Source organism: Eumetopias jubatus, unplaced genomic scaffold (assembly GCF_037043125.1).
Source record: "Eumetopias jubatus isolate StellerSeaLion01/CBP00866 unplaced genomic scaffold, mEumJub1_p1.0 scaffold_12, whole genome shotgun sequence".
NCBI lineage: Eukaryota > Metazoa > Chordata > Mammalia > Carnivora > Otariidae > Eumetopias > Eumetopias jubatus.
In genome coordinates this window covers 33,371,894-33,399,737 of record NW_028274818.1, presented here as the reverse complement: position 1 = coordinate 33,399,737, position 27,844 = coordinate 33,371,894, and the positions used below count along the sequence as shown (strand labels likewise).

The window sequence follows — 27,844 nt, the reverse complement described above, 5'->3', positions numbered from 1 at the left end:
GAAGCTCCATTCCAGCCCTAGGCTGCTTATCTCCACACCTCATTGTGGGGGAGAGTAACCTTCTGTCACATAAAAGGTGCTGTTATTCTGGGTTTGCTGACACTTTCACCTTCTAATCTGAAACACTGATCAATGCAAAAAAAATAAATAAGGCTCTACCAGGGTTTGAGTAAAATGACCCAGGAATTTAAATTTGGAAAAGAGTGGTTAATAGACTTTATTACATTGTGCCCAGAGACTGTTTCCCTTTCCATCCATAAATTCTGAAAGGGCGACGGACAAAAGAGGAGACACTCTGACAAATGAAAACGGAATGTAAAATAAGGTAAGAAGATCACTAAGGAAGAAAATCCAAGTGGCTAAAGAAGCTGTTCTCTGAAAGTAGCCAGGATGCTCGGTGAAGGCACTACCTGTTCAGAGGTGAGGCCCTATTAGCTCTGGAACGCTGCTTCGGTGCTGCTTCGCAAGGGTTCCTATGCTTGTGAAATTATTTCATTTAATTGCGAGGAGACGCTCATCTCTCAAATCTGACCATGGTTTCGCAGGGAAGGTACAGCATACCACCAAGAGGGTATCGAGGTGCCCTTGGGAATTCAGAAGGGAGCTCGGCAGTGAGGTGTTCCACCTGTGGTACCTGCAACAGTGTGGCACCGGCTTAATGAGAACAAAAAATGCACTTGGCACCCTGAGGTTAAGAAAAAGAAAATATCACCCCCCGCCCTGACCCCCGCTGCCCCAGAGGTTAGTGATGCTATCTTGTTACAATCCATTCAGATTCCTAAATATTCTACAGTGTCCAGTTTTAAAAAGTAAGCATTTCCAAATCCCACATATTCTTCCTCTGCTTAAAAAAGTTAGTATCAAATGGATGGATTTTTTTTTTTTTAAATGTCAGAGAAAAGAAAGGGAGATGGGGTGTGTGTACATTATCATCTAGCTCCTGCTTTGCTACCCTGCGGTCACGACACCCATTCCACTGAATGCGAAAGTGAAGTGTATCTACCTTTGGTGGGGGAGAGGGGCCTCAGCTTTTGTCAAATCCTCAGGTGAGTTCAAGACAATGAATGTAGGTTGGATGGTGGAATACTTCAAGACCATAAAGCATGGTGATGGGCGAATGTCGGACTGCCACGGGAAGTGCCAGTGGGCTTGTCACTGACCAGGGCAGGCTAGCGAGGCTGGCCTCCTCACAGACAGTCCCCAGAGAAGGTCCTGGAGAGGCTGAACACATGAGGGAATAATTAAGGCTACAGAAATAAGCCAAATAATGACCATCACCCAGCACTGGAGCACTCTCTGAGGAGTCATATTCTAATTCTGGTATCTTTATGAAGTTTCCAGCTACATTTAAAAACAGCATGTTATATGTTTGTTGGGCCCTCACTGTTACACATCTTACCATTTACCTTGTTCTGAGATAAGTCACTTAATAAGGGTGTTCATTCACCTATTTGTGAAATAAGAATGATCCCAGATGTGCTTTTCCTTCTACAAATGATGGTTTGATGGCCGGGTAATGTAACACCTGCAAAAGTGCTTGGAGATCTTTCCAAGGACAGAGGACAGGGACTTGGTTTTACTCACTGCATGAAAACCAATAGATGATCATTAAATATTTGTTAAATAAATTAATAAAGCTCCAGAATGTCAATAATATATGGCAATAATGATCCCATTGATATCATTTTGAAATGCTAATGTAACTTGATAAAGGCGGGAGTCACGAATTCAAGCACTAGCTAGAAATATATATATGATCTAAGAACTTGAGAATCATTTTCAAGAAGCTAGTTTCAAAGACATTTTGCACAATATTATTAACATTTTGGGTATGTATAATGCACCAAATGTTATCCTATTTTGTGGTGATTTCAAAAATTACTTACATCTTTAAATTAAAAATAACTTTTATTATATTTCTTATTACAAAGAAATACATATTACTGACATATTTTAGCATGATTTTATTTATCCAGGAGATAAACTTCTCTCCAGAGATATGCACCTCTTGGTTGATACTTATAATAAAAATAAATGAGAAAAAAAAAGTACTCAAAAGAAATCCATTGTGCCTTAACATAGTTATCATCCTTTTACAGAAGACAGATACCTAGACCTTGGAAATTTAATTTAAGGTAATACTATGGACATCACACTTAAAATCTCAAACTACCTAAATTTCTACCAAAAACCAGACAACACCAATTATCTTACATTCTGATCAAACACATGCAAACACTAATATGGGACTTAAAAATATCTCATATGGATGAATAAATAACTAAATAAAAATATTATCTGATCATCAAGACACTGCGTTTAGATGCAGAAAGAAACCCGCAGCACAAGAACAAAATGATGACAGTACCACATGCTACAAACGGCCAGGTGAAAATCCCCTGCTAAGAGCAGAGTCAGGAGCCTTTCGGAAGGCAGCTTTGTGCGTATAAAATAAGCTCCTGGTTGCCGGATGCTGAACTGCCTGCAGCCCAGCTCATCACATCTTAGGTAATGGAGCCCCGTATCATCCACAGTATAAAAGAACCATTTGGGAAAAGCTGCATTTCATTACTCTTCTTGTTACGTACCCTCTTGCCCAGCAAGTGGGTATCTGCATGAAAGGGAAAAATTATTTAAAAAGCTAAAAAACTTACTATCCTTACCAAAAAAAAAAAAAAAAAAAAAGAATTTTGCTTGTAAGATATTTATCCTTTGGAGCTTCTATACCCTCCTTTGGAGTTGTGACATGTTAAAATCACACCGACAGAGAATCACATTGATCTAGAGAATTACCTGGCTTATCTTTACAGGAAGCCAAATGACGGACCCCTCAAGGACTCATGTCTCCCTTGCCCTCCCCCCGTAGTGTTCTATACATAAGAGACCAGGAGACCCCACCAGTGACAATCAGCTAAGAGGCAGGCATAAGAAGACCCGCTGCTCTCGAAGGCACAGCCACAGCTTTCGTAGAGACCACATCATAGTGATAAACCCCACAGAAAGTCATGTGCCCCTGCACCTGGTCTGAAGCAAGAACTCCCTGGTAGAGTTGATTCCCAAGGAACCCTCTTTACTTCTTCAGGTAATGTCAATGGTGCCCTACTTTTCTCTCCAGCCCTCATTCCCAACCACTGGAGAACGACATTTCCCTCTGCCACTGTGAGGGGACACAGCATCAGGTAGGAAATACAGTAGCTACTCAGGAAAAGGGTACTTTGAAGACGGGGACCCATTCTGGGGAGTCTTGCAGTCAGATCCTGCCCTTACAGGGCCTGGAACAAGGAAAAACTTCTCTACATGAAAAGGTGGCTGACACTGCTCTTCCATTACCGCAGAAGAGACATTTCAGCGACTGAATTTCTCAGATACCCTCCACTCACCTGGTGAATTTGTCTCTTGTTTCCAACGTGACAAAAAGGGACGCCTAACATATGTGTATTGTCCTCTAGCCTGCCCGGCTGGAATGGACGCAGAGACCAGCTCTTACAGCACAGAACATGCTTGCTGCAATGCAGCCCTCTCACTTGGAAACAAATCTGAAGAGGTGCATTTGCATTTCAGAAAAGAACAGGCCGCCAGGGATACAATTGCAAGTAGGAAGTTAAATGCTGAAACAGAACAAGACTGGCCAACTGGGGTCACACCCAGCAAAGAGACAATACACACTGATCAGTTCAGGCCGTTAGATGTTTTGAGGCAGAGGGAAGTTAAGTTAACCCGTGTAAGATATTCCCATTAGGTATGACAGGAAGAAATGTAATGTTTTTCCAGGCCTCATTTTGGTGGCTCCAAATGTCCAATCCCAGCTTAACTTCCTGATGGAGCCCCTGTGGAGCTGCCATCCCAAGCTTTGTAGTAGATCTTCGAGAGGTCTGGCCTCAGCCTTCACATCATCAGCAAAGCGATGTGAGGGACGCTGAAGAAGAGTGCCTGTGCACAGCCAACCCGGTCTCTGCCTACAAGCCAGAGAGGAAGAGAGACAAAGCAATTATACCACGGCCAAAAGACAAGTAAAAGTAATGCAGAACCCCTCCCCCCCTTCCAATGCTCCCCCACCGCCCATATCCCCACCTCCACACACATGCATGGACCCTCTGTTGTGCTGGCACACACCCTTTTACCCTTTAGCAAACTCCAACAGTATAGTCATGGGCTTCTTTCCCTGAGAAACCGACCTTTGTAACCATGTTGGACCAGGCACTTCTTCCAGACCTAGACTATAAGCTATATACCCAAGATAGGAGGTAGAAGCTGCAGGAAATCCTGTGGTAAAAGGAGAGCACACAGGCTACTATCAACCAAAAGACCATGCTGACAAAACAGCACTGCTGTCACGGGCTACTTGGCTTCTGAGGAGGGTCTCTACAGTTGTAGCTAACCCAGTCTGTTCTGCAATCCGTCAGAGCAGAAATCAGCTTCTTCCCATAAACTGGGACTGAATGTTTTGTGAGGAATTCTTCCCCCCAGAGCAGTGTTTCTCAAGTATTAAATGTGCATCTGAATCACTTGGTAATCCTATTAAGTCAAAGATTGTGACTCAGTAGGCCCCGAGTGCGTGTCTAAGGAGCTCCTGCAGCTCCTTTTTTTGAGGCTGACAAGGAACTGAAGAGTGAGGCAGTGACACAGTGCCACCTGTATTTCCTGTCCCAGAAGTCAAATGCCATTTCATTCCGTTGACTGTAAGCTCTTTAGAAAAAGGCGGGTCATGTTTTAGAAGAACAGCCCACTAAATTCTAAGAAATCTCCGCATTTTTTTCTTTACAATAATGAGTTACATGTGGCTAACGGGAGTCATAGCAGAGTTCGGGCAAAGGTATGTTTTTCTTAATTCTCGGAGAGGCGCCAAAAAGTCCACACAACTTCTACGGAAGTTCATGTGCCTTCCATAACGTCCTTCCCATCTTTCCCAGAAGGTGGTGGAAGAGAGCCATGCCCACACCAAGGACTCCAGTCACACCGCCAACTGGCTTTGGCTCCTCTGAGGCTCAGTCATGGAACAGCAGGAGACAGTTTCAAAGGTGGGGGAGTGGGTGGAGAACACAACCCAAAATATAAAACAAAAAACCCAGAAGCCTTCTCATAGGTTCAAGTTACTCAACAATTTTATTTACCCATTCTACACACAAACACACACACACACAAAAGCACATTTCGAATATAGTTATACACACCTTATGTGGATCTGAGTGGCATATTTTGATATCAATGTCACCAGATTAAGTCAGAATGCTGGTAAGGACTCACATTCCTTTTTCACCAGAGCTGTGCCTAGGAAATCCGCAGGATAACTCTATACATGAGTTCCCAATTCAGTCCATTCCCTTCAACCATTTCCAACCCCCTCCAGGGGCACAGCTGGTGATCAGTCCTTTGCTTTTGCCACAGTAAAACCGTCACCATATCAGAACGAACGGATTTTGTTAAACACAATAAAAAAAAATGTACACAAGCAGTTCAGATACAAAAACATTGAGTTGGTAAAGATTGGTCCTACCTAGATCCCCAGTGAAAGGCTGACTGGAAAGCATACCTTTGCCAACTCTTAAGATCAATTTTTAAATGCAAAACTTCCTTTGCATTTTTATTTATTAGATTTGAATAAGAGCCAAATGCAACAACAGCATTATCCGCTGCTATATCCTGTGACAGGGAAGCTGAGGACACAGAAGGTTCAGAAGCAGACGGTAAAAGGGAAATCCTGCCTAGAAGTGGGAGAGTGGGTGGAATGCATGCAGGTAGAGGTAATAATTTCAGGCTTTGAGAAGGTACTTCCTTCACTGAGTTCACAAAATAACATACAAAAGTGATGTTCAACCTTCGTTTTCTACCAAATGATGAGATTTTTTGACTGCTCCTCTAAAAGAAATGTCTATTAAAAATCATAGGTACAGAACTTCCCCCTGAAAAAAAAGGTAAAGTGTTTACTTCCTTTCTTTGTAGGACACATGCAACGGACACAAAATCACAGTAATATGCATATACTACTAACTGGGACAATTAGAAAACAGACTGTCAGATTATAAAACCCTACTGGAGTCTGTCAGTCAGTCAGTCAGTCAGCATACAGATTCTATCAGGGTCTGCCAGTCAGTAAGCATATGGATACTACTAGATACAGTCTTCTGGACACTATGCATCCAAATTAAATTCCTGGACATACTTCTGATGACTGTATCACCTCTCTGGGAAGTCAGAGATCCATCCTGCCAATGTCACAACCTGTTGTGGCTCAATTGTTAGATATTTTTTAAATTGAAATATTTTAAAACATGACCAAGTCAAAATACATCTTAGAAAACCTGGGTAAATTGACCAAATTTCTTGAAAACAAACACAACATGTCTTCTGAACTTGGCAAAAACAATGGAATGTCCGTTAAGACTGTATAACCCAGATATAGTTCTCTCAATCATTAGACATTCTTCCCCGTCCTTCGGCTACCCCAAGCACCAGTGGGTTTCTCCAGAACCCACGTCTCCTACTCACAAAAAACCGGAAGATGGGATTTATTTCCAAAGTTATGTCATGTTTCTTGAGAATGCCGGTGCCTCTGCAGATCCATTTGTGGATTGCAAAGAGGAACACCCAGAACCTCACAGGAAACACTCATCCATTCAGCTTGGGAATATAGACACGCTGTGTATTCCTAATTCTAACTTCTTGGGGGAGAAACAAACAAAAAAACCCTGAGACAATAAGATAGGGCAGACCCCCTACACAATGCATGTTTTTAAGATTTTCTAATTCTACTTTGCAGCTGAATGTAAAACAATCCCCTTATCAAAACAAAAACCAAAGACAATACAGATTAGTAAGAACTAAATTCTAATGTGAGGATTACGAGACAAGAGAAGCTAGTTCTCTAAATCTGCTTCGGATTCCTCTTTCAAGTCTGTTACAAAATTCATCATTCAGCTTCCAAGCAAGAAAATGAAATATACAGGGATTTTCCTTTCTCCGTTTACTAGATTAAATAATTTAATAGATTAAATGCTAAAGCCTTCACCTATTTCTCCCACAACGAAACCAAAAGCCTCAGCAAAAGGCGCTCCGGAATCCATCCTTTCTTTGTCGACTCTATGACCTAGACATAACTATAGCAATGTGCAGATACTACCGATACACATTCCAGTAAAAAAGGAAGAGAGAAGGACAGAAAAGAAAGGAAGTGGAACTTCTCTAAAGTTTGGAGTAAGAGCTCTCTACCATTCTGTATTCTCCTGGCTTCTTTCTGCAGAAACTTCTCTGGAGGGATCTTGCGCTAAAAACTGAAGGATGCCGAAAGCCTTGCTACAGTGAAGTTTAATTTCTTGTGTCCCACCTGACACTAAAAAGACCACCTCAGGCTCCTCTTTTGGGGGAAGCAAACTAGCACGGGGGAGAGTGGAGAAATAAGGAGCAGGCTGAGGGCCACAGTGAACATCCCGGTGACCTGTGGCTCATGCCGGGGTTTATAACAGGGTAACACAAGGCTCGTGTGTTAGAGAATCCTCCTCTCACCAGGAGTATGCACAACCCAAATCCAAAGTCTTTGGATCAAAATGCTCCTGCTTGTCATTCATTAGCTCTGAATTATTCTTATTGCACAGCAGGAAAAAAAAACCAAACTGAATGAATAATCATTTGGGCTAAGGATGCTGCCGGCCAAGTAAGGTTAGATGAAGTCACCTTGTAAAAGTGCCCCCCACACCACCTAGACCACATCTCATTCTCACCTGGAGGGGAAGGACTCTCACCTGCTACCCCTCTTTAGTCTCACAGGATGAGAGAAAAGTCAGAAGGAATCTGAACTCCCCTTCAGTGTCCACACTTACAGACTCAATGTGTTGCTCTTTTGCAAATGTTCATTATAAACTATATACCCTGTCTCTAAAATAGCCTTCTTCAGAGCAAGGACCTTTTCTTCCACTTCTGTGCACCCTATCATCATCAGCCCCCCGACCCAGCCCAAAGCCCCGCAAAGACACCATGTACACAGAATGTAATGGCAAAACAGGAATAGCAGGTTAGACACACTGAGGAGCAGAAGCTAGGCAAGCAGCCTTTGGAAACACTGTGATGTCCTACTCTACTCAGATGCAAGAATAAAGGACTCAAGGTCACAAGGCAGCTGCCTACGATGATAACCTTTATCATCCTACAGGTTTTATCTCTGTGCCTTTATCCAGAGTGCTGAAAATTCCCAGCTATTACCAGAGGACACTTATTCACACAGTGCTTTGTTCCACAACACCTTGCAGTGTAAAGGGTTAAAGATGGGACCAGAACCCAGAGTAACGCTCTAAAACACAGCAGCCTGCCTTCAAGGGGGTCACTTAGTGTAATACTTAGTGTATTACTTAGTGTAATACTGTGATCTGCTCACACGTCTAACTCCAGAGAATCGTCCTTTCAGAGCCAAAAAGAATTCAGAATTCTTAGGTTGACGCTCTATCCGAGGAAGTACTCCAGTGTTTCTCCCCACAACTGAAATGGAGCTCTAACCCTGAATATGAATCAGAATCTTCAGGGAAGTTATTTCAACGCAGACATGCCCAGACCCCAACCCCAGAGATTCTGAGTTAGTATTAAGCCTAATGTGGACTGGGGCATGTATGTGTTTCAAAAATTCTAAAGAGGATTGTAATGAATGCTCCTAGATGAGAACCATGACAAAAGGTCTTCTATTACCAAACCAAAAGACCCTTGGCAAATAGGTCACTTGCTCTCACTGGTTTCCTCTAAAAGACAATTGATAACTTTAAGGTGTGGATGCATTCCATCACTTTTAAAAATCTCATGAGAAATCTGACTTCTCTCTCAGAAAACTGCACATATATTCATGTTTTATATACCGAATTGGAGGGGCCACCAAGGAGCTAAGAATCCCCTGCTCTAAACGTTTCCTGTTTAACCCTAGAGAAAATAAAATGACAAAAGTGAAAAGGCAATTCCAGATAATTAAGAGCTAGACCCCTCAAGGTGCCAAAGACTCCTGGAAACCAAGATGAGATAAAAGAATACACCAGTGAGGGAGATTAAATTCATGGCCAGGCCTTTCCACATTTGGGGGAGTGGGGGGAAGCACTACTCATGCAAAAATTTTTAACGTAAAGAGGAGAGTGTATTGAAAATTACAGGAGAATAAAAAGCTCTAGTGAACTCTTCTCTGCCATCTGTCTGCCTTGAGCAATTCCAGTATCAGCGGTGACTCTTTAATCTAACTCTGTCCTTCTAAACAGCTCCAGAGGTCACTGGCCTCGGCAGGAAAGTTGCTGTGGTTGGCAAACCTGGGAGCCACTGAAAGAAGACATAACTGGCCTAGAAGAGCCCTGCAAGACCTAGGGAACGTCCTATTCTCCTAAACCTCATTCCACAGCCAAAAAGACCCATGCCTGGCTCCTGAAGTGAAAAATACCAACCAAGATATTTCACACATACTCAGAGCCAACTCCCCCAGAGCCTCAAAGACTTAGGACTGGCTCTCATGAAAGGAGGCACGAACTCTCACCCTATGTCCACTTGCGGGCTCCAGAGCATCTGTGGATGTTCTGCAGCCTGGGCTGACCCTTTCAGGACCTGGCTTGAGAGGAAAGGAGAAGGGGAAAAAAAAAGCTCCCCCAGTCTGGATCCACTGAGGCCCCCTGCAGAGAGCATCAATAGAGCCTAGACTTCTCTCTGGCCAACCACCCCTTCCCTCCTCAACAGACACAATGACAATGCCATGCATCACACCAGAGAATCCAAAGGGGAGGTGAGCAAGGCGGGGACAAAGCAGGCAAGTAAGGACTGTGAGTAAAGCACACCTTGAAGAGACAAAGGTGAAGGAAAAATGGGCTTCTGTCTCCCCCTCCGCCCCACCCCCGCCTTTACCAACACAAGGACATGAGGAGTTTAGACACCAGGGACAAGAACCAAGGCTATGGGGCAGGCTTAACCTCAGACCCAGCTATGCTAAGCACCCAGGGGAACGTATCCCTTTTCCTCCTCCTCCAGACCACCCCAACTGAGGACATGTCCTAAAACACCCACTGGTCAAACTGCCCCTGGGTGGGGAGATGCTTCACACTGGAGAACAGCTAAGATCGGTCTGGAAACACATGAGCTCACGTTCTGTGTTAAAGTCCATGGTGGGGTGCTGGGGGTGGGGGCTGGAAGTTAAATGACTCCTTGGTGCTTAGAGACAAGGGCAGGAGGCCAAGCCTGGAGGGGACACACGGTTACACCACCGGAATGCTGACTTGGGTCTTCGGCTGGTCGGCCCCTTCTTGCGTGTCCAGGGCACGGAGAGGGCTGAGGGGCTTGAGGGGCCGGCTCCCAACACTGTAATTTCTTGGACGCCTTATTGTATTCGAACTGGACAGAGGCGTAAAGCTGTTCCTTCTCATCCTTACAGGGGTTTGGTTCTTGGGGAAGTTGTTCTGAATCAGGAAGTTGTCCTGATTGGAAATGGAGGGACACCACACAAATGAAAGCCAAGCCAAAAGCTCACTCATAAAGGTTAAATAATGCTTGTAACCACAACCGTTTCCTCCAGTCCTGCTCCTCTGCAGATAGAGTCTCTCATAAGACATGGGCCATGGCCTTAGCCCTAGTCCCAGGAAGCTAAAGGGTTGTAGAAGGAGAAAGCTCCTTGAGCATCATACTCCAAAGGAGGAAGGAGGGCCCACGAAAACAAGGGGCTTATTTAAGATCACACAGATTATCAGGACAGACCTAGGAACAAACCCTACACCGCTTGACCCCACCTTATAGGCTCTTCTGGGTCCTACTTTCTAAAGGGAGCACTCCCTGGGGGAAAAAAAAAATCTGTATTTGACTTCGGCCAAACACTTCCCATATTTAACTGGATTTCCAGGAGCCAACTTTCAAGGTTAAGACTCATGAAAGGGGTACTAATTTTAAAAAGTAATAATTCCAACATTTCTTCCTTTTGGAAGTAAGCAGACTACATAGGACATGAGTTCTGGATGTGTTTCCCTTTTGTACATAAACAAAACCTGAGTCTCATGATGTCAAAGGTTCAAAGACTCAAGGTGGCAGGGAGCCTGCATGTTCATCTGTGGGAAAATACTTACGGTTGGCTTGTCACGGTGAGTGTTCACAGCCTCCACGTTGAGTTTAATTGTTTCCACTTTACATCCTGAGGAAACAGAGGAAAGAGAAAAAGGCCTTCAGGAAAAAAGCTCCAAGAAAAATTCCTTAGATTCAGTATGGGAAACATACCATAAAAGAATGTATATATTCCCAAATATACACATCCGTTTTTTATAAGATTTTATTCATGCATTAGAGAAAGAGAGAGAGAGATACAGAGCATGATCAAGGCGAGGGGCAGAGGGAGAGGGATTCGATCCCAGGACCCTGAGATCATGACTTTAGCCAAAGGCAGACACTTAACCGACTGAGCCACCCAGGCGCCCCGATACATCCTTTTAAAAATGGAAAGCACTAAAGGAATTTCCCTGGTATACAGGGGTGATAAAGTTGAACTTCTAGACAAACTTCAGAGAAAATTCAAATAGCCTGACTTTCTTCAATCCCCACATCCTGCCCACTGCTAAGCTCATAGTTACCGTAGGCCACAGGAGTAAGTTTGAAGATGGTATGGAGGGGGCACCTCAAGTATGGTAGCTCATCTGAAAACAGAAAGACCAGGTGAGAGAAGTCTCTTAGTACTATGCATTAAGGTCAAGTAAGTGGGAGAATCTAAGGAGCTCATGAGTTCTCTTCACCCTGACCTAGAGTTGTACAATTCCTCCCCTAAACCCCAGACAATTATCGGGACAGCCACTAAAGAAGCTGCCCAAGCTACTGAGAGGCTAAGGAAGGAAAGCAGTCCATTTTAGATCCTTCCATGAAGGCAAAACAGAAGTGAGCAGGACCCAGTGGAAGGGAAGATTGTGGCCCACGTGGGTGTACCAAAGGCCAATCTGCAGGCTGCCCAGCAGCTCAGATAGACGAAGGGGAGAGGAGGGGCGGGGAGGGGAGGGGGAGAGGGAGGAGGAGGGGAAAGAGAAGGGGAAAGGGAAGGGGGAGGGAAAGAAAAGTCAGCAACTTCCTTACGGCTTTACCCAGAAACTGTCCTATGATGAATCCAAAGGATGAAGATGCTTCTGAGACACCACCCTCCTTGTAGCCAAATAACAGGCCGGGAATGTGCAAAACCACTTTTCTGATTCTGCCAGGAGGGTCAGCTAGACACTGGCCCTCTAGCCAAGCAGGATTAAGGAGCTCCAGCAGTGGCCACTCTCCAATGGGGGCTTTGGTACCAGAGGAGCAACTTCAGCGAGTAGCTGGCCCAGTGGCTGCTGGGAGCCCCACACTGCTGTCGGAAGAATGCACTCCAGTTTGAGTGGAAGAGGGGCAGGTTCTGTTGCCTGGGATCCTGGCGCCACCCTGAGTCCAACCCCCTCGCCATGAATGTGTCCGCTGGCCCTTCCCTCAAATGTCACCTGCACCCTTATCCAAGAAGTAGGCCAGCAGGCAGCGCATGACAGCCTGGTGGGAGATGACGAGGACGTTGCCCTGCCGCTCCAGCTCCATGATGACGGGCTCCAGCCGCTGCACAAGGTCCTGGTATGACTGTGGGGGAAGTGAGGCAGACTGGTGGGAGGCCAGGCACAGGCTAGCAGCCAAGTCGGTGGCTGGCTCCAGAGTCAGGAGGCCACTTCTCCTTCTTCCCCAGCTGGCTTTCCTCCTGGAGGTTCAGCGACTTCATGTCGCCTGCTAACTACCCCCAGCCCTGTGATTCTCTTGAGAAGCCTCAGACCTTTCAAGAGCAACATTCAGATCAAGAAAACTACAGGTCAAAAAGAGGAAATGTGAATTCAGCCTGGGTCTTTTTTCCTTCCCACAGACAAACAGACAGCACATGAGGCTCTGAGGGCTTTCCTGGACCTCCGCCGTTGGTTTTAGTTCCCTGGGCCTCCCAGGGCTCTAGACTACGAAGCCCCTCGGGCCAGCGAACAGCCTCAAACATGCGAGATGACAGGGAAATCATTCATACCCCATATATTGACTCGGGGCCTATACCTGCTTGGGTCAGGGTGGGACTGAGGGAGTGGAACGAAAAAAAGAAGTAAAAAAGAAAATGCTGATTCTACAATTAATCAACACACAAGACATCCTGTCACCCTTTTCCCTGGAGATCTTAATGAGATGTTCGATGGTCTAAGCTGAATTAAACACACTATGACCCAAAGTTGGAGGACAAAACTACATGATGCCTTGACTACCCTTTCTAGACCTTCCACATCCCATTCACTCCTTCCCCCTAATTAAAGCTAAACCCCCAACGGAGGGCTGGACAGTCACACCACGTGAGGGGAAATCTCACCTCCCCACCAGGGTACCGATACAAGTATTTCTCTTGATCTCGAAGTGCGAACTCATCCGGGTACTGCTTCTCAATCTGCGCATAGGTCATCTCCTCACACACGCCCTGCAGGGAGCCACACCGGCTGCAGGAGGGAGGCCACCCCATGCGGCTCCCCCCAAACAAGGGGGGCGGTACTAAGGAATCCTGGCTTCTTACTATGTGCCAGGCACTGTGCTGGGTCCTGGCCTGTACTGCCACCCACCCACCCGGGCGGCTGGGACTGGCAGGGGGAGGGCCACTGCGCAGAGGATGTGCCTTCTCAGCTTGCTCCGACTACTTGCTCCGACTACTTCAGAGAAGTTAAAGGTCCAAGAAAAGTCAGCAGGATAAAGGGAACAGGAAGCAGGGGAGGAGAAACTGAAGGGACCAGAGAATTCTTGCAGAAGGCATAAAAAGGTACAGAGGAAGAAAAGAAAAAGAAATGTCTGCTTTTGTGCTCAAGGACAGAGAAAGCCAAGAAAAAAATTTGGAAAGGACCAAGTGATCTAAGCAGAAATTAAAGAAGGGAGTTGTTAGTTATTTCTTTTCCCTGGCAGAAAAATACACAAAGGAACAAAATGGAGCCGTGCTCTCCCCAGATGCCAGAGGGGCTAGGTCACAGATTGGTCTAGGCCCGTGACTGGCACAGGTGCTCAAACAGGCAGGAAGCCCTGACTAGGGTGCAATTGTTCCCTCTTCCTCCCCTACTACTACTACCTGGTAGTTCTACTTTTCTAGATAAAACTGCCCATATTGTGACTTGAGAGCTCCTGCCTGAATAAGAGACTCTTATTGGCTTTGCAGCCATCAGAATTCCTACTCACAGCATCGATCTCATTCAGAATCTTCCACTGCTCATAGGTCACACCCAGGGATTCAGCAGTCTGGATAGTCCTCTTTAGCTGGCTCGTCCACACTTTGAGGTCTGCTATCTCCTGTTCCTCCAGAAACTTCCTTAGAGCCTGGGCAAACTGGGGTTGGAGATAAAAATTTTAAAGGAGAGAAACATGCGCACACACGCGCATACAGACACACACACACACAACTGCTAACTTGGCCTATAAAGGGCAACGTGTAGGACCATGGTCAAAATCCAAAAGGTGCTACACAGTTATGATAAACCCAAGAGGAAATGAACTTCCACTAGAGCATCCTGTACTGTGCTCAGCACACAAGTCATGCCCAATAAATACCTGACGGTTGAATTAACAGAAGTGGTTCCAAGTTACCACATTACAACACAGCCAGAATCAGTGGACAAGAAGAGGTCTTCCACATTTGCTTGATTTTCTGAAACCACAGCCTCAGCCCCAATGGGATTTAGGAAGAAGTAAGGGGATAAGAGAGATGACCTCCACCATGCCTTTCCTCCAATTCTAAGCCTGGGAAATCCAGCCGGCTGCTGAATGCCTCACCTGTTTTCCCCGCACCGAGAGGCCAGAGTCACCCCCAATCTTCCCCAAGAGGTTGAATTCGCTCTCTCCATGCCGGCAAAGGTAAATGGTGCGAGGCTGCACATGGATATTCATGAGGTAGTAGACTATCTTGCTCTGGATGTAGTCCTGGACTCTGTTCACTAAAAATCGCTGGCCCACATTTATCACCTTGATGAAAGAAAGATCCCTGGGACAGAGCAGGAGAAAAGAGAATCCCTGGGAATGAAAATCTGAGGATAACAGCGGGAAGGGGAGGATTCCCATAATTACTTGCAGGTTTGAGGCAGCCCCTTCCTCGTCTCCCGTCAACGCCAACCCACATTTTAAGGAAGCAACTGGTAAGAGACGGATTACACCTCAGACCCAAGATGAAGTAAGATGTCCTGAACTTCTGGCCAGTCTACCATTTCTTCAAGTGCCTATACTGTGCCATGTAGTTTAGATAAGTAGGATACGAAGAATCCAGGCTTTCCCTCAAGGATTAGACTAGGTGACCTGACAATTTTGCTAACCCTGAAGTTTGGTGAGAAGCACAACCCCCATCTGAGGCGGTCAAGACCTGGCCAGGGGATGGCATGGCCCACAGGGCGGGCAGCAGGCAGCAGAATCTTAGAGATCTCTCCACGTCCCCCGCATCTACCTAATCAAGCCTCTCTCAGAGGTACTTCTGCAGCGGTTGCCTCATCAGAGAATTCTTCTCATTGTAAAAATGATAAATGCTAACTGGAATTTAAATTGAAAAAAAATGATAAATACTCACTCCAAAAAATTTTCAAAAAAAGGTAGAATGATGCAAATAAAAATCACCCAAACCCTACCATCAGAAATACTATCTATAAACACACACACACACACACACACACACACACACACACACACACACACAGTTCTAGAATGTTTTTCTATATAGGACTTCTATGTAGAATATACTATTACACCATTTCTAGAACAGTGGTTTTCAACCTCTATATTAAGGAACACCTCCAAATACTAACATTCTGGGCAATCTACTTGAAGGAACTTCAAGACTCAAAACATTAAACAGACCACTAACACAATGGAACAGTGAGCTACACGGACTTATCTTGCCATCTGCTTGGCCGCGGGGCCATATCTTATTCAAACACAGCCGTTAACTGTATGGCCACATTCCCCAGGTTTCTGTGTGTACACATCTTTCTTCAACATGGACTTCACATTTTACTATGGCTCTTTTTTTTTCTTTATGTTCAGTTAGCCAACATATAGTACATCATTAGTTTTTGAAAAAGAAAAAAAAAATGGATAAAATACATTGTGCATGAATCTTTCCAAAAGGCCTGGAATTTTTACTATGGCTCTTATACCTTGTGCACATCAAGTTAAGCCCTATTGCATACCATATTGCTAGTAGACACTACCACAGTAATAATGGCTAGCACTCAATCAGACATTTTTGATGAGCCAGGCATGTTCTTAAGGATTTTACATGCTTTATATATATATGTACACACATATACACACACACACACACACACACGTATGTATATATATATATATATATACACACATTTATATATTTGTTACACATTTTTACTGATATGTATTTGTATCATATGTATTTATATACATAACATCATATATACATTATATGTATCTGTACATGTACATATGTTCTATGTAAACATATTTCTATATTATGTTACTCTTGTGTGTAATATACGTAAACTTATATACTAATACATGTGTGTTACAGAATAGATATATACACACAATAAACTTCAAAAATTCATCAAAAGCTGATGATGACACATCTCTGAGGGGTGTCCTACAACACCTTAGATCAGAACTACTTGATTTTGCTCCCCAGGGACACCTGGCAATGTCTGAAAACATTTTGGTATGTTGTAGGTTGGGAGTATTACTGGTATCTAGTGAGTGGAGGCCAGGGATGCTGCTAAACATCCCACAGTGCACAGGGCAGCCCCTACTGCTGTAATAAAGAATTAGTCAGCAATGCGGAGACTGAGAAACCTTGTTTTAGAGAACAGAGAGGAAGAACTGATGATAAAAAACACTTCACTGTTCAAGTGTAAGATGCAACCTACAGAGAAGCCACAAATCCATACCTTGTTTCTTTGGAATGATGTAAACATTATAGGTCTGGATGGTCAGAAGAAAGTTTGAGGACAGAGGGAGAAAGGCTCTTTTCTCAAATGAGACCCCTGCCTCAGGCCCTTCAAACCATGGCCTTAAACCTTACTTGTCATAGTTGTCTGGGTCAAGGGGTCGATAGGTGACTTTGTAGCACTCAATTCTCTTTAGGAAGTCCTCCATCACATTCTCCCTGTTTCTTTCAGGGTAGTCAGGGCTCGACACCTTTACCTCCTGGAATCATAGGGAGAGTAGGGCCTGGTCAGAGGTGTGTCCTTAACAGCCCTCCTACAAACAGCCAATGCTAAATAAAGAGAAGGAAGTCCACAGAAGGGCTCTTTCACTGGAGCACTGGCAATCCCCATTCACTGAGCACCCCCTCCCTGTCCTGTGACCCTGGCAACCAAGAAAGGAAAGACAACTGTGGAGTCATGTGCCTGCCCTTGGCTGAAGGACTGAGGCAGTCACACAGCTCAAACTGCTCCTGGGCCCCAATCCCTTTATGTGCCCTTCTGGGAACACAGAATGGGCTTCAGTTTCTCCGTACGACCACTCAGAATAGGGTGCTTGATCTGACGCATGCCTGACTTGGACCAGATACCTCTTCTTAGTTGTTTCCAAGTTCCCACACTGCTAGGAGAGCACTACCATGATACCATGTCCACACAGCACAGTACAACCCATCAAATGTGCATTGGTTTATACTGTGACCATCCAGGGCATGAGACAGTGCACAGAGCACTGACCTGAATGTTAGACAGTGAGTGGGCAGATGACCTTCCTACGTGGTGGCCCTGACAGATAGTGAAGAGGCTGATCTACTCTGAGGACATCCCTAGGTCTCAGCATCCAGCTGATACCCAGAACACAGGGCCAAAACTCCTACGGTCTAAGTCTTGGCTTCCATTCAACAGCTCATTCTTACTTTATTCCTCAGAGTCTCGGTTTCTTCTCCTATGGGAAGAATGTGTAAGTCTAAAATGGTGCTCTGTCAAATCAAAAAGATCACCCTGCATTGTTAAACGTGTCTATTTCTTTCTTTCATTGCCCAGTTGACTCTCCCCCCTTACCTACCAACACACACATAACACAAGGCAGAATGGACAGGGAGGTGGTGGTACGCAGGGGTGTCACCCACCAGGATGTTGGCAGCAATGACATCAGGATCATCACAGACAGATTCCACAAAGAATACCTGGCCAGGGAGGGAAGGCAGTGATAAATGAGTCAAAAGTGCCCAGGCTGTTCATTAACAGCCTGTGCTCACACCTGCCCCGCCACAGCCACCACACCCCCCGGGGATTTTTTTTCACGAAAGTGGCCTTCAAGGCCTCTTCATTTAAAAATAGCTCCTACCACATCACCAGGGCCTCAGACATACAGGCTAAGAAAGGACCTGAAAGAAAACACTCAAGGACTGGGGGTATTTCCGAAGAAAAGAAAAGCGGAGAGCCAACCCTGTCCTCCTCACCCACCGGAGTCAAAGAGATCCTCACGTCCCTCTGGACTTCCCACCGCCACTCACCCCTCTCCTCCAGCAGGGAGCCAAACCCTACCTTGAAGGAATTCTCCTTGGCAAAGTTCAAAATCATGTCCCTCCTCTCCCTAGTCGTATTGGTGGCATCAAACACCTGGGGAGAGAGGCCGCAAAGTAGACAAGTGGGCAGGGAGAACTGGAATCCCACCGAGGCAGACTCCTGGCGAGGCCGTGCAGTCTCTCGGGGGGCTATCAAGATGGGGAAGAGGCAGGGAAGGCTTACCGCGATCTGCCCGCTCTCCTCAGTAAGGTATGCCTTCACATCTTCCAGCGCCACCAGAGCACACTGTCTGCCGCGAGAACGGAGGACATCAGGGAGAGCAGTGCCAGACCAAGCTCAGGTACAGCCAGAGACACGAACAACTGGGTTGCTAGAGGAGTCACATCCCTTCCCACTTAGTTTTCCCAGTCAAAATTTTCCCCTAACTGGACTTTTCAGCTTCCCCACTGAGGTTTTTAGACTATCCTGTATTTTTCCCATTCCCCTGCCCCATGCATATAAAGTCTCACTCTACAGATTTACCCTACAAACACACATGCTTCTTCCTGAGCCTGTTCTGCTACCTACCCAAGCCCAACGTGACCTGTCTACCAAATAATCTCCAGTTAAAATCCCCAAAGGATATTTACTGACAGGAAAACCGAGCCCTGCCACGCCCAGTCTTGTGATGGCAGAGAAGGAGCTCACTGGGAGGTCAGGCCTAAGAAGACTCACTTGCGGATCTTCATGGCCTCCTCATTGTCGTGCCGGAAGAAGTCGTAGGACTTATAGGACTTGACTGCTTCACGCCGATATACCCCAAGATTAAACACTGCAGATGACACCAACAGCCCTCAGCAGTGAAACGATACAATGGCCCCACCAAAGGGGACTTCTTGGTCTAATGTCAGAGTTGCCAAGGAAATGAAAGAAAGCACCATGGTATGTTGGGAACAATACCAGATTTAGAGTCAAGTTAGATTCAAGTTCAGACGTATTAGTCCTTGAACAAGCCTTAAACTGTCTGAGTTTCAATTTCCTCAGCCACTTTGGCAATTTCACAGGAGTACTGCTAGGATTAGACAAGATGATCTATATGGAGGTAAAGCCCTATACCATCAAAGGCATGCCCTTAAATCTAGGCCAATCCACGCAGGCCAAGAGGAAACAAGTCTGTAAACAGGGAATAAATCCAGTAAATCAGGAATCAACCACTATTTCTGCCAGGAGCAGCCTGTAATCTTGATGCCAAGGAGAACAGATCTCCAGAGGCTTGGGAGGCCCAAGAACTAATCATTTCCCTTCCCAAGGAATAAATGACCTGCACCTACCTTTGGTGGGCACCCCAATCCAGTTGAGGTAGCGCGTAAGTTTCTTGGACACATAGGTTTTGCCCCGGGCTGGCAAGCCAATCATAACGATGAGAGTTGGGGAGTTGGTCATGTAAGATGCCCACGCTAGAGGGGAAAGAGAACAGAACTGAGCGACTAGGGGCTGCAGAAGGTTCGTGCACTGGGCTAGATACTTCATAGCCATAACCTCATTTAATTTTTACACACCTCCGCCAAGCCAGGGGAAGACTGGGATGGCAAACAGAGGTGCTATCAGGCCAAGCTCCTGAAAAAGCACTAAAAGGTCATGTAAATTTCCAAGAAGTACCCAAGTCAAGACATGTCTTCCCCACATGTGCAAAGTCTCCACAGAGGTACCTTAGATGGAAAGGGAGACAAAAGTGGCAAGGATTAGAAAGATGAGAACCATGGCACCTTCCTTAACAAAAGAATGTCTAATAACACAAGAATGATACAGCTGTGGAGGCACGCCTTGTGCCTGGAGATTCCCCAGGGATGAGCCGGCCTGGCTCCTACAAAAAGTCCAACAGAGTTTCTATTCTGAGGATCCCCCATCTATCCCTTCAAAGCCATGAGCAAGAACTAGCCTGCCCACTGTAAAAAGACCTGGTCTCAAACTGTTTTGGCTTTTGTGCTCAGGACACAAGCTTAAGCCCGAATTTCTAAACCACAGTGAGATTTAGACTGTGGCAAAGCCTACTTGACGCAAGTTCTGACAAGACTCCTCAGGAAGCTTCATGGTAAAGCTAGCCTGCAAGGGCAGCGTGGCCAGCTGGCCTCAACAGCTGTGTAAAAGCAAGAAATCCAGAAGCAAGAACAGTCACTGGTCTATCGTTCCTGAGGAAACTTAGTTCAGGAATCCTCATGTACAGAGATAGGGCTCAGTGGACAGGTGGGGAAAACTAGATGGTCAAAGGTCAGGTGACTCGCCTAAGGATGCAGGATGGGTCATGGAAGAGCTAGCACTAGAATCCAGAGCTTGTGCTTCCTCCACAGCCTGCTCACAGGGCTGGGCTCCTCCCTGCCCATCCTGCCACAGACGAGTGGTGGGAGAGGGGCCTCCACTGCTGCCCGCCCCTTCCCTGGGGCCCGGACCAACCGAGGTCCGGCAGGACGACTCCGGACTCTTGTGAGGGGAGGCCCCACCCAGGGATGAGAAAGGGAAAGAATCGTCTTGCTTTCCACTTCCTGGCACTGCCTTCTAGAAGGTGCCCTGCCGGGTACTGCTGCTTCTCTGTGCTGGGACAGGGTGGACTGTAAGGCTGAGAAACAACTGGGTAAAACTTAGGTGGTTGCACAGTAAAGTCATTCTCAACAGCTTTCACTGGAGAAGTGGGCAGAAGGGCCTGGGTAGAGGACAGACCTCAGAAGGAAGAGAGTTTCCTAGGGGTGTTGGGTAAGAAGTACCCAGAAACCAGAGTGGCCCCAAGTGGCGAGGGGGGAGTGGATGCCCAGACTCAGGGTCAGAGGACTTGACCTTTAGTCCTTTACCCACCGTGCACATGGACAATTCCTGGGCCTGGACAGGGACTCCTCCAAAGCAGGCAAGGAGCAACGGAAGGGATTTTCATCTGTGTCCAGATAGGGAGCACACAGGCAGGCAAATGCCACCCTGCAGCCTCAGCTGATGTGAATCCCTGATCTCTGACTCCTGACAGGTCTGCCTGGGTACAACTGCCTCGCTTCTCAGTAGTAAAATCCTCCTGAGTCTTCACTTTCTCTAGCTCACCACCATGCTCTGCTCAATCCCCCATGATTTGCCTCATTACTTGCACTTCTGGGCCTGCTTTGTCCACAACTTCCAGCCCATTAGGCGCTTCCCCTCCCTAAAGCTAAAAATGAACTAAAGCTTGGGAGCTGCTCTAAAGTTGAACAGCGGACCAGCTGCTACTTGTTTACCTAACCGGGCAGAGAACACTAAGAGCAAAACAACAACAACAACAACAACAAACAGGGATCTCTAAGGGTTCAAGGCTCCACACCTCCCACCTCTGGGCTTCTCATTTGCCAGAATACAAAACTAAAACACACTTCCTATTTCAAACTGCCACGTTGACATAATTGGGAACATTCTGTCCTGCCTGTTACAAAACAAAACCACTAGCACCTTAATTTGAATAGTAGATAGTTCAAGCTGGTTAATTTCAGAGACAATGTAACATACCCCTTGGTTTATAATGGAAAGCTGTTTTAATCCTGAAATTCTCTCCTACCTTCTTTAAACAAGGTTTAACTCACTTTCTCCATTTTAAACTTATTCTCCCTCATGAACATACTTACAGGAACTGAAGGTTTGATAACTTCCCTACTACAAACAGAAACACTCAAACCCAGGGAAGTAAAAAGCTTGGCCCACAATTCCACAGTAGAAAGTCAAGGTCAGGGCTTTGACCGGACTCCTGGTTTCATGACAGCCCCATCAGTCCCAGCCACCAGCTGCTGTCAGCACCTGGCCAAGGGAGCCATGTGGTAAGCATGACTAAATTTTCTAATCTAATCCTGAAAGGTAGTCTAGTAGGTCAGTGGTTCCCAGCCTTTTCATGAACAAGGCCTTCTTCCACTATTTGTTCTAAATAGGCCCAATATTTTTAAAATATGCAACCTATTAAAATGTGTTTCATTTGTTATTTTTTTCATTCTTGAGAAGTCATAAAACTGCTAATTATCTCCTGCTATTTGATAGGCATGAGATATCCAAGTTCTGCGGCTAAACACTGAGAAAGTTAACGTTTTAATGAATCAGCGCAGCCCTTTGAAATATTAAAAATAGCTAACAATACAGAACTTCCATCCATGCCCTTTGAAATATTAAAAATAGCTAGCAATACAGAACTATTTAGAAGAATAAATTAGTAATGCTGATCAACATTTCAAATGTGTCTTTCCTCCTATTACTTCTGTGGGAAAAATTGCTAGCACACACATGCTAAGGTATATGGGCAAGATGCTCCTGCAGCATTGTTTGTGATGGTGGAAAACCAAAAACAGGGCAAATGTCCACCAGGGGGAGGCTGGCATATCCCTAGAATGCAATACTATGCAGAAAGAGGTAAATCTGGATTTACAGACACACACACACAAACCCCTCCACAATATAGTAAGTTAAAAAAAAAAAAAAAGAGGAAAATAGCAGAATAGAATACAGTATGAACCTATTTTCATTAACAGAATACACCAGAAGATGTCGGGAAGAATCAAACTTAACAGGAGAAATTGTGAGAGTTTTTTACTTTTCACTTTCTCTCTGTTTTGTTTGAATTTTTCATGAACACATACTGCTTTTGTCACTGGGGAAAGGTACACATGGGAACTTGTCTGTTTCAGACCTACTCAAAATCTCAAAGAAGAAAAGAAACAAAGAAAAGCATATACACACTCACTGCTGTCCCCACCTGCCTAATTCCTGAGGTGCCTTTAAGATGCCCTGAAACCAGTCATCTGAGCACCTTACAGGCACCTCAGCCAGCAACCGCCCATCACCCCCATCCGTGGAGCAGCTGAAGTTCCAGTAATGCTCCTTTGGAGGTTTTGGCTCCCTGAAGTCCTTCTCCAGTCCTCCAGCTCAGGCACTTCCCAGGGTGAAGCCAGCCAACACAGGTGTAATTGGCAGCAAGGGGATAACGGCTGAGCTATTAATAAAGCAACTGCTGGGTGTGAGCACTAAGCAGCCAGGGGAGCATGCTCCAACACACAGGAAAGCAATGGAGAGAAGTAAATAAACAAACATGTATTTTCATGACTGTATTTCTCCTTTGACTATGGCTGCAGGAGTCTCCCAGTCCAACCCATGAGGGAAGAAGAGAAGGGGGTAAATGAATGATGGTGGAGTCAGGACAACCTCTCCCTCCACCCCCCAGATGCTCCCAGATGGGGAGAAGAGGGTGGAGCTTGGAGAGGAGAAATCAGAGCGCAGAGCAGGAATTAGAGTCTAGAGGATAGAAAGGAGACCTGGGATTACTGCCTCTTTGACTATCGAGAGCCCTCAACGCAGAAAAACTGCAGAAGAGTTTGAATGGCACGGAGCAGGTTTCTGTGGAGAATACAGCTGACGCTGGGCACTGTGCAGCCCATGTCGCCACCTACTCTCTGTACTCTTCTGGATCAAATGTCCCAATAACACAAATGCACCTCTCTTTAGTGCTCCCAAATCTGGGCTATGATATTGTCAAGCAAGAGGAGAAAACGTTCTTTACTGAAAACCTAATTCTTCATAGGGCTCTTATACATAGTGAGCTCCCAGCACAGTCATTTACAGTATAATTCAATTTATGTGCAATGAAAAGTCACCAGCAAAAAAATAATAATAATAATAATACGCTTTAGCTCTATAAACACTCTTCTAAGTGTTTTCCTATATTTACTCATTTAATTCTCACATCTCTCTAGGGGAAGATAATATCAGTATCCCCATTTTATAAATAAGCAAACTAAGGCACAGAGAGGATAAGCAACTTATTCAAGGGCACACAGGTAGGAAGGAGTAAAACCAGGATTCAAACCCGGGCAGTCTGACTCCAAGGGCTGCACTCAAACATCGCGCTATACTAGTTATCTCCCATGGGGTACTTGCCCTCGGTACCTGGCTTCCTGCCCTGGCAGAGGAAGGAGACCCTAATCATACAGGTGTGCCAACCCCAGTATCACATACAAAAAGCTGCCTCTGTTGCAGTGCAAAGCTCAGCAAGCTTCATCAGTGCTAGATAAAAAGAGATTATCATCATTAATCATGAGACTGACAAGTACACAACATCAAGGTCGAGACTCTGGGGAAAGCTTTGAAAAGGACATGATTCCAGGTCTCATGCTGGTTGGCTGTTTCCACCTGCTATATACATGACCACTGAAGTGAGAACTGACTGACAGGGTTCCAGAGGAAAGGTGCATCTGGAAGCAAGGGCAAGGGTCAGCATTCCTTGAGGTTCCCCCCAAATTGTAAGGGCCAGTTGCCCAGAACTTTTTGCCCATACAGGCTACAATGAGGGTTAGGAATGCAAATGCAAGGGGAGGAGAAATGATGCTTCATTTCTCGGCAAACCCACCTGCTATCTCTGTCTAAAGAACTGGCATGGAAACGCTCCGGTGAAACCTGTCCCCACAGGAATGAACCTATAGGAAAAATAGCTTGCAAAGTGCAAAGGCTAACCCTGTGGAAAAGCAGGGTGCCCAAGTGAGAGTGAGAGGTCAGATGTCAGACCTGACTCCCCCTCAGGCCTGCTGAAATGAACTACTACTGGCTCTTACTGCAATTTCTGCAGTGAGCAGCACCTTCACAAAACGTAGCCCAAAAAATGAAGGGAAACTGTTAACAGTATCAGCCCTAAGTAATCCCTGCACCTGCCACTCTGCCTTAATCACTGAGTGTGTAACTTTCAACATCAATCGAATGTGCAGATCCCTCCACGAGACAGTCAAAGAAAGCAGTAAGAAAATGTGGGGATATACCAGCAGTCTGGCCCCAGTGATAGACACTTCACTGGGCCTACTTGTTTCACACAAGAAATTCCCCTTGTAGACTTGGTTTTAAATTCCCATGTCAAAGAATTCTCTCTCACTCCCAACAAGCATCAAAAGTCTAGGATTACAACTATATTCCCAAGATAAAAGTCTGGGAGGGAGCAGCCCCTCCTCTTTCCCCAGACTCACAACATTTCTTCTCTGACATTCGAAGATTGGAGGCTTTGGTTTCATAGCTGTTCTGTTCTGATGAAGATGCAGTATTCCCAGACATGGCAGTTCCTCGGGAAATGTCTGAAAGGGACAAAACGAATGTAAGGAAGGAGACACACCTCAAAACACCCAGGGAAGAGGACGGGTGTAATAGAAGTGAAAGAATCCTGGGCCAAGTCCAGTCCAGCCCTCTTGCTCTGGGTTAATAGCTACATGCTCTTCGATAAGTCCTCCCTAGCCGTTTCCTCATCTACAGACTCAGTTGTACTAGAATCTTGCCTTTTTAATGCTGACTTAGGAGTTACATTCACATAAATTAGCTCCTTCAATCCTTCCAATAATCCTTCCATAAGGCATATTCTGCCACCACTGTTACTTTCCCCCAATTTACAAGTTGAAAAACTAAGTTTAATAAAATTAGGTGGCTTATCCAAGTTCCTTCCTGACCTCAGACTTTAGTTTAAAAAACTGGGGAGAGTAATGGCAGAAGTCGGGGGTGAGATGGGTTGCAAACAGATCGAGTTCATTTATCATACAGTCATTGCAGTCCAATGGCAGGATCTATTCCTGACAAAAATGGGAGAAGTGGGGGAAATCTCAAACATGTTCCCTGAAGGAAAAACTGTAACTGGACTTCGTGACGACCCTAGCGCGTCACCATTTCTCCTCTGGTGTTCCCATTCTCACGCCCTTGCTCTGCACCCTCTTCCCACCCCTCCCTTGGTTCACAGTCTATAAGGGTAATGGGGCCAAAGAGGTGGTAAATGACTTCCCCAAGGTCACCTGCTTAATAAGAAGTCCTGACTCGAACCGGGGTGGGATACCCTCGCGCTCACGCCCCACACCCAGACAAGGGGCTCGTGAGGACCGAAGGTCCTACTGCTTCAAGGACCTTGCACTGTTCTTCCACTGACCACACAAATCCTCCAACCCAAGCACCAGCCGCCGCTCCCGGTCCCAGAACGTCTGCACTCCCAGCAATGCCGGCACTTCCCCGAAAACGGCACGGCATCACCATCCCTCACCTCATCCCGGTGCACGCAGCTCCCCGCCCTCTCCCGCCCGCCCCGGCCTTTCGAGGCGTCGTACAACCACCGCTCACCCTATGATCCCTCCTAAGCTCCCTCCCGGCAGTGGCCCCGGTACTTGTCCCGTTAGGCTGCGGACGGGAGCTGACACACTGTGGCCCGGGCCGCACACCAGTAGCCGGCAAATCACGTGCCCCCGTCAGGCTCCGCCACACGGGCGTCGGTCCTCACCTGTTGAGAATCATCGGCCAATCCAGCGCCCGCAGGCTCCCTGGGGCGGGGCTCAAATCGGAATCGCTGACGCTGACTCCCGAAGGTGGAAGAAACTGTGAAGCCGAAAGATCGCAAGCTCCCAAGTTTCCTCGCACTGTGGAGGTTGGTTGCATCGTTGCTAGGCAACTCATCGGGCTGGGGGCGGGGTTAATGAAATGCATGACGGTTTTTTCATACTCTCGCGAGAGTGGACGGAACGGACGTCTTGAGGGGATGTGACTTTTTCGTGACGGGAAAACGTTGTGGAGGTTAACGCTTTCCTGCCTGAATCCCAGAGGGACCTCGTTAGATCCATAAATTGGAACGTAAACTTTAGAAGGTGGTGCTTTGCTAAAGTAAGATACCACCGTACTTGAGCTGATTACACCTTAGGGTGTTTGCATCTCCTTCCCATTGTCCAGACACTGTAACGTAAGAAAATCAACTACTCTTACTGCTGAACTGGGAACTTCCCTGGACACATCCACATACTCCAGTGGTCTTCTAATTGTTGCCTTTATTCTCCCTCTACCTCCTACGCTATACCATCTGTTCTGGTCTCCTTGAAAAACCAGAAAAGGAAAATTGCTTCAGCAAAAAATCGGGTCACAGAGGGGGCAAAAGAGGCAAAGCTTCCATATAACTTAGAGGTAGAGAGAGGCTTTTATATAGTAGAGGTGAGTTTGCATATTTCGAGCGAACTTTTCACAGTTGCCCCCAGGCCCTTCTGATGATGCTTGATGCTGTTCATAAACCCACTCCACGCAGGCGTGCTTCTTCAGATCCAGGATGTAAAAAGAACAAGGAATGTGGATTTCTTGGAAAAGAGATAAATTCAGAGATGTCTTTATTCCTCCTTCACCTGGGGATTAAAATTCATCCTTTAAAACAGCTCAACTAGTATCTCCTTTTTGAAGTTTTTTACAACTCCCGGTGTGTATGTTATGGTTGCCTTATTTGCACCAGTACAACTGCCTTTATCCATTCAGCAAGTATTTATTGAGCACTTATTTGAGGCACAGTCCTTGGTTCTAAGGGATACAGGGTTGGGAAAGGTCACATAATCTAGCATTATCACGTGGCTGTGAAATTCAATGGTTATGTACCTTTTACACTCCAC

At 45.9% G+C, this 27,844-nt stretch overlaps 1 protein-coding gene across 5 annotated transcripts; it reads right to left on the bottom strand.

Moving 5' to 3' along the window:
- Positions 1 to 415: 415 nt before the first annotated feature.
- On the bottom strand, positions 416 to 26,671 carry PFKFB2 (6-phosphofructo-2-kinase/fructose-2,6-biphosphatase 2). Of its 5 annotated transcripts, none has more exons than XM_028120063.2 (19): positions 26,547 to 26,671; positions 25,421 to 25,525; positions 19,757 to 19,882; positions 19,161 to 19,257; positions 18,669 to 18,735; positions 18,465 to 18,539; positions 18,047 to 18,103; positions 17,018 to 17,142; positions 14,755 to 14,962; positions 14,164 to 14,310; positions 13,319 to 13,423; positions 12,435 to 12,564; positions 11,556 to 11,618; positions 11,058 to 11,122; positions 10,090 to 10,418; positions 5,172 to 5,268; positions 1,448 to 3,956; positions 1,004 to 1,221; positions 416 to 634 (listed from the first exon to the last, which is right to left on the bottom strand). In XM_028120063.2, the coding sequence occupies exons 2-15, from the start codon at positions 25,503 to 25,505 to the stop codon at positions 10,200 to 10,202; spliced, it is 1,569 nt and encodes a 522-aa protein (XP_027975864.1). In that variant the 5' UTR covers positions 25,506 to 25,525; positions 26,547 to 26,671; the 3' UTR covers positions 416 to 634; positions 1,004 to 1,221; positions 1,448 to 3,956; positions 5,172 to 5,268; positions 10,090 to 10,199. The 5 variants fall into 5 exon arrangements, with proteins under 5 accessions (XP_027975864.1, XP_087872999.1, XP_027975859.1 ...); XM_088016873.1 differs by having other exon boundaries at positions 10,221 to 10,418; XM_028120058.2 differs by lacking the exon at positions 5,172 to 5,268 and having other exon boundaries at positions 10,221 to 10,418.
- Positions 26,672 to 27,844: the final 1,173 nt, after the last annotated feature.

Bases quoted from the DNA above. Each gene is read 5' to 3' on its own strand.
- PFKFB2 (XM_028120058.2), bottom strand. From the start codon at position 25,505: ATGTCTGGGAATACTGCATCTTCATCAGAACAGAACAGCTATGAAACC. The intron at 13,424-14,163 runs GTGAGTAGGAAT...GGCTCCCTGCAG, and splicing joins TTCTGAATGAGATCGATGCT to GGCGTGTGTGAGGAGATGAC. The intron at 12,565-13,318 runs GTGAGATTTCCC...CTTCCCCCACAG, and splicing joins ATCGGTACCCTGGTGGGGAG to TCATACCAGGACCTTGTGCA.